General features: G+C 39.3%; 1 protein-coding gene across 1 annotated transcript; it reads right to left on the reverse strand.

The window, feature by feature from the left end:
• Nucleotides 1-410: 410 nt before the first annotated feature.
• Nucleotides 411-12,934, reverse strand: LOC127478159 (uncharacterized). Its single transcript, XM_051803420.1, has 9 exons — nt 12,930-12,934; nt 10,165-10,255; nt 9,520-9,606; nt 7,646-7,798; nt 6,115-6,244; nt 5,953-5,985; nt 4,848-4,951; nt 3,266-3,349; nt 411-1,081 (listed from the first exon to the last, which is right to left on the reverse strand). The coding sequence occupies exons 1-9, from the start codon at nt 12,932-12,934 to the stop codon at nt 977-979; spliced, it is 792 nt and encodes a 263-aa protein (XP_051659380.1). The 3' UTR covers nt 411-976.
• Nucleotides 12,935-13,153: the final 219 nt, after the last annotated feature.

The following is a 13,153-nucleotide window of genomic DNA, read 5'->3' on the forward strand; positions in this document are numbered from 1 at the left end:
AGCCCAAACACTGCAAGATCTGGGCAGTCAGACCTGAAATAAATCAGGTAAAACACTTTTTCTAAAACACTGTTTGCAGAACTGGTGAAGAAAATGCCATTTTTTTTTTCAATGACCTTTTAAGCTATTTTCTGCTTTTAGTGTTAAAAACATCCATTTTGTCTTTGCATTTAGAGGCCTCCTTTTCCTCTCATTTATTTGAGCTCTAGATAATTATTCTAATTAAAAACATGTAAAAGCCAACAAATGCAACAGAAGTATTTTCTCTTTTGAAAACCATGGATAATTACCTCCCATATCCATTACTTAGATATTTTGTGACACCTTTTTATTTTGCTTCTCTGACATTTTTGTCTTCCTGCAAATGCAAATCTCACATATTGATTGATTTCTGTAGCATTTTATCCCAATACATGACATTAGCCATAAAAAGCACCATTTTATTGTACTACAAAACAAAACACCTAGCCAGATACTTTCTCCATTCCATACTAAGGCTTCAGTGCTTTAATAGCAGAAAAACAAACTAGAATTTTAGTTAAATAGTCTCCTCTGTGGTAACAGCTCCCCATTTCATTATTAAACTTGGGAAAGTATTATTTAGAAATCAGAAGACCATACAGAAACTTACTCATTGAAAATAATAGTTAAAACTGAGTCAGAAGACTGGGTATCAAAGGAGAAGATTGAAAAGGGAAGTTATAAAATGTCAGATGTGTTTCCTTTCTAAATATACAGGAATCTCAAGGTACTATAACATGTACATGAGAAAAATTAAGAGAGAGGCTCTTAAGTCATCTGGGATTCTACAAATACCACTTACAAATTACACATTATAAACTGAATATCTCTCAAAACCAGGTGGTCTGCTGTACAGATACTGGTTATGTGCTTTTTATCAGTAAGTAACAAACCAAATAAATCTTGTTTCCTGGACTCCTCTTTCCCTCACCTCTCTATAAGGTCTGTGTTCTCCTTATGGTGTGACTTCAGCACAGGCCTTCCTAAACTCACTAATGAAGGAAGATATCCATCCAAAGAGTTCCTGGGAGTCCAGGTCTTGTGGCTCCCCAAACTTTACCTGTAAATTTGAAAGACAAAAATATTTAATATTAGTGTATCCAAGGAATCTAAACCGTGTCCAGGATCTTAATGAAATTTTAAAAAGCAAGATAAAAGTTAAATACCTTCATTACTGTTAATATTAATATAAAAAGGAAGAAGAGGTGGATGAAGAAGGGGAAGAGGAGGAAAACTTTGAGCTGTCTGAAATCTCCAGGGAACTGAAATCCTAAATATGGTTTATACTTCATGACAGGCCAAAAAGTTTCCTTTTTCTGTCATTTTGCTTTGCAAACAAAAATTATTCATAAGGAAGCAAACATTTTTGGGCAAGAAAGTAATTTATCAAAGAGCCTTTCCCTGTTCCTTCTTTAATCTGAAAAAGGTGAACAGACAGGAAGTTTTTAAAAATTCCTCTCTGTGAGGGTGGGGAGGCCCTGGCACAGGTTGCCCAGAGAAGCTGTGGCTGCCCCATCCCTGGAAGTGTCCAAGGCCAGGTTGGATGGGGCTTGGAGCAACCTGGGCTAGTGGTGTCCCTGCCCATGGCAGGGGAGTGGGACTGGATGAGCTTTAAACTCCTTCCAACCCCAACCATTCTGTGATTCTATGAAATCCAAAGAACATGCTCCAAAGGCTTCATCAAAAAGAGACTCCAAGTTCTGGTCCTGGCTGTAATTGAGAGCTCCCCTGTAGCTGTGGGATCAGCTCTCCCAAGGCAGAACAGCAATGAAGTTGTAGTTCACAACTTCAAATTGCAGCTGAAATACAGGGGGAGGTTTGGGCAGATCTGGCATTCCCAAAAAGCGTCCACCTGGACACCATCTAACAGCTCTTAGGAGCAAACCCTCTGCCTGGAAATCAGAAACACAGCACCAGAAACCACTCAAATACAATCTAGTCACAAAAACTTTAACATTAAGCACTGACACCTGATTAATAGTTTTGCCTGTATGTTCCTAATTGCACCTTCTGGGTTCTCCAAGCCCTTCATCTCTGGCACATCTGGCCCATGATGTGCCATCAGTTAAACAGTAATGAGAGAGGCATTTCCTGGAGCTAATGACCATCTGTGAGGAGCTGAGAGCCCACAGTTATGCCACAGGCAGTTGTCCCCAACTTATTGCTCATCCCACAGAAATGTCACATGCCAAGGTCACTACTGATTTCATAAGCAGGATATAAAAGCATCAAGGTAGGCCTGTGGAGTTCTGGGTTATGTGCAACATGATTTCCATGGCTATTCCAACACAATTCCAGATCAGCTATTCCAGGTGAGCTGGACTATACCTGTCTAGTGCTGTTGGGATGATAAGGTGGCTTTTGGTCACCCATTCTATTTTATATTTGCTTTACATTTGTTGATGCTTTACAAACATGCAAAAGGATTTGCTTTGCTTGTTCAGAAGAAAAAAAGTTCATTCTAAAGGAGAGAAATACATCAAAAAAGTTATTTAGAGAATAATAGGGAAAGGAAGGCAAAAAGGATCTGGTTTAAAGGTTGAGGGAACTTCCAGCTACGTGGAAAATGAAATCCTTTTCAGATGCAAATAAGAGTCTCAGATGTTCTTGGTTTTCAACTTTTTTGAAGGCTTGGGACAGAGTTCTCTATGTGCTGCAGACTAATCTGGCTTGCTGCCCTAAGCTGAGGTGTTATTCCAGTTTGCAAGAGCCACAAGGAAACCCCTGTGCATTCTTACAATATTACTTTTAGTAAAACATCACTAATTAAATTTCCTTGGTCAAACATCTCGCTAATCTGCAGTGTCTGTTCAGGTAGGTCCCCAAAGTCCTTCCTGGCTGCATCTTCTGTGTAACATTTGCTCATCATTGAACTTCTCTGCTTTTAATCCCTCCCTCTGACAAAAAAAAAAAAAAAAAAAAAAAAAAAAAAAAAAAAAAAAAAAAAAAAAAAGGAGAAAAAGAAACACCACAGAAACCACCACCACACTTAAAATCATGTCCCAGTCCCCAAACCAGGACATTATTCTGGTTTCAGAGGTCAGCACTGCATTTCAGCAACCCCCTTCCTTAAAGCTTCTGACCACTGTTAGATGAAAGGTTTTGTTTCTCTTTCTATAGACTGTATAACTATCAAGCACGTGGGAATTTCTTGTACTTCTTTCCACTTCTTTCTCCCCCCTCTCTTTTTTTTTTCTTAAAGAAATGTGGATTTATTTTCATTGCATTTTAATATGATATGTACCAGTACGTTGCTATAAAGCTTCTTCATTTCATCACATCTTTTTGACAGCTGGGATAGATCCCCTTCATATTTCTGAATTAAATCCTGTAATAAAATAAAACTTCTTAATTTGCTGTAGGAGCATAATATTAAAGCAGGAATTAAACAGCAGTGAAAACAAGATAATTCAAGTCAAAATTTTCATGTCACAAAAATTTCACATTTCACAAAAGAGAAGCCTACACCAAGCACACATATTTCCTTGCAAGTATTAAGTCTTCAAAGATGGAAAAGAAAAAAGAAACATCAAGGTTAGAGAATTTTAACTGTATTATTCGATGACATTACCTAAATTATTAAAACTGACAGAACTAGATAAGTATCAGAAGGTCCTAATTTCCACCACATTTGGCCTTTTTGCATGTGAAGCAAACACTCCCAGTTGCTGGTTCTTAAGGAAGCAGAAATAGAAACTTAAGTTTTGGAGTTAAATTCCTTAATTATGGTTCCTTTGTAATCTATGTATTTTTGACAGCTGAACACGTATGGAAGAAGCACCTGGCAAGGTGTTCCAAAGGAGAAGGAAACACATGGATTGAGCAGATGCTGCCCCTGCCCAGTGAAGCTCAGCACAGAGATAGCTGGGACAGTAGAGATGGACGTGTCCACACCAGAGTGGGGAACCCCTGAGCTGGCATTAGCCCAGTTCACAACCAGCACAACAGTGCTCTTGAGTTATTTATTCTCTGTGCCTGAGCTATCAACCCCTCTGCTGACTCCTGGCCAAAGCTGGGCTTCCTGCAGCCTGCTCAGCTTCCTCCCCCTTGTGTCCTCCAACCCATCCTGTTCTGTAACCAGCAAGGGCAGAATAAACTTAGATCAACCTGTAATCACAAATTAGGCATGGCCTTGGACGATGCATGAGCAGAGCCATCTTAGATCAGCCTATAATTACAATTTAGGCATGGCCTTGGATGGTGTTTCTTGGATGGTCTCTTTAACCAAGTAACATTGACAGGACAAGAGGAAACAGCCTCAAGCTGTATCAGGGTAGACTGAGATTGAATATTAGGAAAAATGTATTCATTGAAGGGGTTATCAAGCATTGGAACAGGATACTCAGGAAGTGGTAGAGTCATCACAGGGATTCAAAAGATGTGTAGGTGGGGACATGGTTTAGTGGTGGTCTTGGTAGTGATAGGTTTATGGGTGGGCTCAGTGCTCTCAAAGGTCTTTTTCAATCTAAATGATTCTATGATTGTCTGTGCTATCTCCCCTTCTATCTGAAGGCAGAAGAAATCATTACAAATTCATATGTGCTCAAAAATTCCTATTATTGCAAAATGCTTGTCATGGACCACTATGGGGCTGCCTGTTCCTCATCCACTCCATCCCATTTATCTGGTGAAGCAAAAGCAGGAGAAGCAGAAACCCTGAAAACCCTTCCCATGCTGCAACTTACACTGTGAAATACTCTCAGAGGGGAATAAAAAAACACTTTTCCTCAAATGCCCACAATTCCCTTGTCAGGGTAGGTCTCAGACAAACTAACAGGTTACTCATCATTTACCTCCAGCCCACAAGAAAGTTGTAGTAACTTTACCTTTAGTTCCTTGCAGAACTGTAATTCCTGGGGTGTTGCCTTGATTGTCTTGGGTTTAATAAGCCTCCTGCACTGAATAATGTTTTCCAATTCTTTTCTTAAAACTAACAAAAGAGAAAGAAAAGGAGGAATTTCACCAGCGTGCAGATGTGACCAAAGGACTGCAAATGTCTAATTTAGGACACAAGGAAAATTTAGGAGAATATAGGCCTATAATATGTTTATCCAGGAATATTAACTTTCTATTTTGAAGTAGAAACCCTGAAAGAGACATTTTATTATGGAAAAAGTAGTATGTGATCACATCACTGCAGAATAATGAAGAGGTCAATAGCATGGTGATGCAGCGGTCATAAATCTGGCCTTTCCTAGCTCTGGGCATTGGGATTAGCCATGAAAATAACACACTTCAAACCTATGTTTTTGTGCAGAAAGTTCAGGGTTCCTTTAAGGATAAAAGAACAAAAATTCTCTTCTATGCAGCAGTGAGAAACGTTGTCAGTTGGCACCGAGCACAGCACTGGTCTGCCATCCTGGGAGCTCCCACTCTGGGAAATGGGGGGAAAGAGCTCACTGGCATCTCCTGGCACTGTTCAATGGTGAGTTGTAAATATCTCCCCAAACCAATCTGACATTAGAACAACCTTATTCTCTTCCCTCCTCCCGACTTCACTGGTGTTGGATTCCTTTCTAGAGAAGGAAACCAGTTTGGTTCAAAGAAGTTCTTGAAGTCCAGGACTGAGCTGCAGGAAGTTTTCTCCTGGTGCATTCCCAGCTCCCAGAGAATCTGCTACAGCTGTGACTTTGATGGACCATTTGTAGCACTTCACATTTGTACTCTATGATAAACTCTATTTACCATGGGCAGTATATATATATTTTTTTTTTATTTCTAAATCACCTGGACACACTTTAATATTTCCTTTTTTTTTTTAATTCTTCTAGGTAACATGGCAGCTTAAGTATCACCATAGCAACACTTCACCTCAACGTTTTGAACCTTTACCTCTCTTTACAAACTACAGAAGTGCAATGAAAGCCTGTTCCAAATGACTGCACAGTGTATGAAAACCTTTCTCTGGATGTAGAGACCACATTTACATACCATCAACTTCAGCACTGAGGCCCTTCATGGAAGCTGGAAAGGAAGAGAGGGGGAAAAACATGTTAATAAATATCATTCATATCGTGAGGATGGGAGTTTCCACAGAAATTAAAGGATTTATTTTTTATTTGTTGATTATTTTCCCCCCCTCCCTCCTCTTACCATCAGGAACAGCTTCAAATTCTGTCAACTCCTGAGAAAATGTGGCCAGATCAGGCTCATGTAAGAGGATCTGTTCCACAAGGGCGTGAAGCAAAGTGAACGTCCTCTCTTTACCCCTCAGCAGAGGTAACTGCAAATAAAGCAGAGCAATGATTGACAGACTGAGCTGTTACACCTTAAAAAATAAATAAATAAAAGAACAGCAGGGCTGTTGATAGTTCCCAAGTAAGTTTGACAAGAATAGAACACAACAAAATTAAACTCCTTTTCAATCTGCCGTTTCACACACATTCTTGATTAAGATCAGCTTTCCACTTCCATATCCCTTGACCTTGCTTGTTCTTCTCTGTCTTATTCACACAGATCTTTTTAAACTGAAGGTATCCTAATTGATTGCAACTGATTTTGGACCTCCAAGCAACCACAGTCATTATTCCTTTCCACTCAGAAGTAGTGTGCTGTGCTCATGAAGAGAGCAAAGTTCCTTAATTGAATCTGGGAAGATGCTCTGTGGCAGAAAAAGATTTTGTAGGCATTTTTCATTATGATAGATGTGGTATTACAGGCATTATATATATAAAGATAATAAAAAAAAGAATGCAAGTTTTCTTTCAGAATTGCCACTGGACTTATAAATCATTCACTCATATATTAAAGTCTCCAGATGGGAAAGATATCTTATAAAAACAAAGTAAAAATCCTTCTCTCTTCTGTTTACAGATGAGGTATAATTTTACAATACTATTAAAGGCACAAGCAGCTTAGGAAATTTGTATGTGTTTCTTACTTTTTAGGTAAGAATATTATGCTTTGCAACTGCTGGATGGAGGAAGGGGGAAAAAAACCCTATTTTCAGCAGCAGCATTTTCTGATGGCAAATTCTGATGAAGAGGGGAAAGCAGGTTGCTTAAAACTAATGGAAAACTCAGGCTAATGTCACACAAGTGATAGGTCAGTGAAGAGGTAATTAGAGAATTAAGAGCTAGATGATGCTTGTTGTACAGCAGATCTCTGTGAGGAAAGAGTGAAGACCACAACTTCAACTTTCATCCCCTATTAATCATCCAGCAGAGCAATGATGGGGGGTTAAAAGCATTGCAGGAAATTTCACTCCCTTTCAATTTGTTAATTTGTTTAAATTCTGCTTTTGAAATTTTACTTTAAAATGGCCACGTACCGCTTGTTGCAAAAGACACCTAGATTCATGGAATCATAGAATGGTTTGGGTTGGAAGGGACCAACCTCCCCATCAGGGCCTCCCCACCCTCACAGGGAAGAATTTCTTCCTAATATCCCATCTAACCCTCATCTCTGTCAGTTTGAAGCCATTCCCCCTTGTGCTGTCACTCCAGGCCCTTGGAAAAAGTCTCTCTCCATCTTTCTTGTAGCTCCCTTTCAGGTACTTGAAGGCCACCAAGCCCCCACCCAGCCAGTGCTGCTGTCTGAAATGGGGAAATGCATCTTTTTATCACAGAAATTCAAGAATATAATGTCAAACAGGATTTTTAACGGCAAGAAAATATTTACTCACTTTGGCCAAAGACGACAATCGAAATCCTCTCGCCACCTCTTTTCCAGCCTTCTCATTTAGATGGTTCCCAATGGCTAAAATGTACTCCAAAACAGCAACAAACTTCTGGCTGGATTGCAGCTGCTTACTGGCTTGGATCTTCTGGTTTATCAGCTGAAAAACACACACAGAGCTTCCTTCAGTTCAGATTGGAAACGTGGGTAAATCCGTGGGGCCCCTGTGCCGAAGCCTCACCGTCCCCACCTGAAGCAAGTCACACCTCACCAATGACATCTTCCTACTCAAGTCCCTCAAGGAAACAGGCCTGGGGTTTTTGGGAAGGACCAGTTAAAACTCTCCCACCCAGATAAAGCTGTGTTGGCACAGTGACTCTGCCCAAAAGGAGGTCACATCCTCTCTGGCTGCCAAAACCACTTCAACTCATCTCTTAAAATGCCTCTGCAGAAGAAGTGTTTTGCTGTTTGAATGCACCAGATTGCACCAAATGTCAGGTACCAGGGGAAGCAGAGCCTCGAGCTCAGTGTGGGGCTCTCCAGCCTCCACCTTCCTCCCTTCTGTTTATACCAGCTGAAAACTGTTATCAGAATTCTTAGCACTGTTTTCCCACAAGGAAGAATAATGATTTCCTGTAATCAAACTCAACATAATTCTGTTTTCCCAGGGAAGCCACCTCCCTTCTAAGGCTATGGACACAAGAGGTGGTTTTGTTTTCCACGAGGAAATTTGTATTTTTTTAGCACCACACCTCTTTTCGTCAGTCACCAACACACAAATTTAAAAACAGGGAAAGGTGGAAACACACAGGAGAGCTGAAAGCTGTTGTTAAAACATTTATAGCACATCTCAGGGCCAGAGAGGGCTGAAAGCCAGTATTCAGGTTGTCCCATAGAATTTTAAGTGTATATTCTATGATTTAAAAACAGATATTAGTGAGCATAAGTAAGAAAATACTTAGGCAACTGATCAGTGAACATTCAGTGAACATCAAACATCAGCCAAATCAAACAGTGCATATAACAACTTCTAAATATTCAGGTATTTGGCTTCATTGGAGGACAGTAAAAGTGTGGCAGTGCACCAGGCAGGGTCAGAAATCTGGGCATGTCCCCTGTGTTTTCCATCTGCTCCTCTTCTGAGCTTTGTCCACTGTCACCATGGTTTTAGTCACAGCCAGATAAAGGACAACAACTTGGTCTTGCAGAACTTTCACATTTTGTTTTCATTCTCATGCAGAAGGAGAGCAAAACCTCCGAAACATTTTCATAGAAGCAGAATCGTGTCAAAATACTTGTTTTGAACCAAAGCATAGACAAAATCTGGCAGGGAAGGCAGTGGTTGGAACAGTAAGGTCCAGTCATGAGACTGTTTATTTGCATCCCCCCCCTTAGGTCATCCTGAAAAAAGGTAGAGAGGGACTTGAGCTCTGGTTCCTGATAGTTCAGTTCACCCCTGTAATCCTTAGGAGGAACATTCTCCTTCAGTCTTCTGCAAAGAGGAAATTCTCTATGAATTTCAAATAAACTTGCTCTATGTCTTTCAGCTTGATTCTTTCAGCTTGTGCAAGAACCTCCCCACAAAGGAAGGTGAATTTTAGTGATGAAATTCACTTCTCACTGGTCAAAGAAAGAGGAAAGTTTAACAACACCAAATAAAAAATTTGGAAGCCCTTTCCTGTTCTTTTCTCCCTCTTTTGTGGAAGTCTATTCCATTGCCAGGCCCATCAGCTACTACTTCTTGCATCTTGGTGGAATAAGGATGATGTTAAATGCACATATTAGAAAAAAAAAGGATCTGCATTGAGGTTATTTGGCCCTCTAGTATCAAAGGGGTAGATTTTGCTGACAAACACACTGTGAAGGACTCATGTTACTCACAGGCTCCAAATCTCTCATGCTCTCAGGGAGCTCACGAACAGTGAGCAGGAGATCCAATCTCTGGCCCAAGTGAGGGATTTTACACATCTGCACAGAGTTGAACAGAAAGGGAATCAAAACTCATGTTTATACCAAAACATGCACATATACATTGTAATTTATTGAGCAATTCAGCTAGACTGTAGCTTTCCTAATTTCTGTGCTCATTTCTTAGTTTTATTTGAGGTCTGTGGATTTACTATGGTGCACACCTGAATGTGCACATTTGCATATGCAAATTCAAATATGCTGGTAGGGTCAGACATTATTAAAATCAATGACACTCCTTTTTTGTGAACAAGAATGTTTAATTACACACAATTTTCTGCTTGTATATTTTGGAAACCTAGCTCAGAATAAATCAGCTCCTACTTTGGAGTAAGGGGAGGGGGTGTGACTTGGAGAAGTAAAGGACTCCATAGAGCTCTCTTCTGATTATTAGAATATATTATCAGAATAATCTGAATATATTTCAGAATGATATTATCAGAATAATCCTCTTATGCTGATTCTGGGTGAGACAGTAAATTTAAGTTCCAAACAACAGTGGTTTTACCTCAGAGAATGTCCTAGACATGGCATGTGGTGACTTTTAATGCCTCTTACCTCTAACATAAACTGGTCAACCACATGCAGCTCTGAACACGACCCCTTGAATGACTGGTACCTTTCTGCATCTTTTGCTGTTGGCATGTATCTGTAAAACAGAAATTAAAATTGAATGTCCTCTTCCTCTTCATTCTGTATTGTGGCAACATAAAACAATCATTCCATTCCATGCACTGGAATTTCTTACATTTAGTGTGGTTTATGTGTTGCATGTTAATTCTTTAATCAGTGGGACTCCTGGCTCTGCACAGACACCCCACCAATCCTTGGGAACAGTCATCTTCTTTGCCATTGTTTTTGCAGGTTTTTTCACTTGCTCAAATAATGGCAGCACATAACACAGACCCACAACTTCCTTCCTTCTGCACGAGGCCACAGAGTATATTCTCCAGGGTCAGAACTCCAGGGCCACAGATTTTTAGAAAATTGATGTCTTCAAATATTGACTCCACTTGGAAAAACAAACACATCACCACGGTTCTCCTTTGGAGATCTTCCTGCCTGTCTGAGTGCTCACTATGGGAATTCACAGCATATCTTCAGCAAAATGAAATCGATGTTATAGCAAACATATGAGAAGGAGTGTAAAGAATCTTAAATAAGTATTCTGGTCTATCTTCTCTTTCTCTTCAAAAAACCTACTAAATTTGTAGCAAGTGTGATTAAACATTCATGGGGGTAGCTCTACATTTTCATTAAAAGTGATTTATTCAGAAATGGAAAAAATAAAGCAAATATTTTAAATGTTAAATACAGGACAAGAAGTAAGATTTTTTATTTTACTGTTGTCAGTAATTTGACATTTCAATTCAATAATGGCTAGGGTTTGAATTATTGAGTCTATATTAAAGCAGATTACAAAATAGTACTTTTTTCACCCTTTATCAAAAAGAAATAATTGAATTCTCATTTAAAGATAAGTTAACTGTTGGTAAATGAAAGGGTGTTTATCACGGAAAAAAGTTTGACTTTTTAAGCAAATTCAAACAACGTGTTTTTAAAAACTGACAGCAAATATCTTCATTTAATCAAATGTCTGATATTCCATAAAATTGTTTAGATGTCTTATGTATATAAAACAAAACCAGCAGATTATCTAGGAGATTTAAAGCTTAAAGCACTGAACAATGGAAGCCATGAAAAAGGAAGCACAAGAATATGTGAATACATTCCATAAATATCTTTGTACATGAATGCAACTCTAATGGAATTTGCACAATGGAAAAATCCCATTGCTCTGAAAAAAATTAAGTTTAGAGAGACAAGGAGTGCTTTCCTATTGATTTTAAGACGTCAGGATAAAGAATCATTCAGAGAATTATGGAAAGGTTTCCGTGTCAAATTAAGTCCTGAAGTTTCTAATAATATCCCACCGCTGGACATATGAGCAGAACATTCAACTCAGAGGTCACAGTCTTGAAAATGTAATCTTGGGTTTGACTTTAAATATTTTTTCATTCTACAGCAGTAGAATTTTGACTTCCTGCTCAGGTTCAGACAGTCTGACAGGAACAATTTGCACAGAGAGGGATTTTCCAGCCCCGGATTATCCTGTTTGACCTCCTGTCCTGACCACAGGTTCTCCACCGACCGGAGGCCACAGTTTTCAAAGGTAAAGTTTTCCACCATGACACCTAAATCAGGTGGAAAGGTTTTCAAAAGTGTTAAATGTCCTGCTAAATCCACCACAGCTCTTCGTACCAGAGAGACTTGGGAGTGCTGATGTTCCATGAGAATGTCTGTCTGCTCCTTTGATTTTCCACTTGGAAATCCAAGCCTTAATTCTGAGATGCATCTCATTTATTTCACTCACACTTAAAACTGCTGGGGTGGAAAAAAATTATCTCCTTTTTACTGCAAGATTTGTATGTGCGTTCCTAGATTTTGGCAATAAATAATAATTTCAGAGACAGAATCCTTGAACCCATAGCTTGAATCCTTGAAGCTATATAACATTCAGCAAATACAGCATCCAATATCTCTTACATATTCCATTGTTAGAAAAATTTCCTCAGCATTATTGCTCTCGAAGAAAGACTTAAAGGAAAAAAAAACCAGGATCTTTCAAGCTTCATTGCCATCATTATTACTATTATTATCTGATGGCAAGGAGCCCAGATGCTGTAAATCAGGGATCTCAGTGGTGTCACAGTGGTTTCAGCAGCGTGGAGATCCTGGACTGAACCTGCAGTGCTTCAGGAAGAGGTTTCTTTTTTGAAGGAGCCTTTCAGATCAGTTTTTGAATGGCAGCAGAGCTCCATCACCCTCAGTGGGGCCATGCACCTTTCCCCAGCTCAGAATTGTGCACCACTGTGGGGTGTAACTGGTAAAGCACTGGGGCAGCAAGGAAACGTCCTCCAGAACACTGGGACATAAAAAACATGGAAATATTCAGTTTCCTGTCCATGTCCCTTCACATTTGAGGCAAGCTCTGCACAAGTCATGTCACAGAATAACATTAATTCTATGTTAGCTGTCTGTTCTTGTGCTCACAACACTTCCTAAGTGCTCACATGATCCTGCAGATCATTTTAAAATTGCCTCTGATGTACTGATTTGGATCAGGATTTTAAGGCCAAGATTAAACTGATTCCATGAGAAGCAGAAACATCAGTTATTTACTTCCTCACTTTCTTTGTCAGTCTCATCTTTTTTCCAGCTCACTTTAACAAAACACTCTAATCTTTTCTCATTTTGAAGGGAGAAGCAGTTTCACATCAAGTTTTCATGTGTGAATATGTTTATTAAAGTAGTCCAAGTACCTCATGGGGACTGGGATGTATAACAGATACTACTCTAGGATCCCACTTCTTTCCTTCCTTTCTATGTCTTAAACTATTCAAAAAGACACAATGCAGTTCCTATGAATTTCATATAGTTCGATTACACTCCTGAAATCTGTTCAGTTTTGCTAAAGATACAGAAATTTGCATTCTGCTTTAAACCCACGAATCTCTGCCATTGACATACTGATATTCTTAACACC

This window comes from Manacus candei, unplaced genomic scaffold, assembly GCF_025592945.1.
Source record: "Manacus candei isolate 608988 ecotype Guabito, Panama unplaced genomic scaffold, ASM2559294v1 h1tg000057l, whole genome shotgun sequence".
NCBI lineage: Eukaryota > Metazoa > Chordata > Aves > Passeriformes > Pipridae > Manacus > Manacus candei.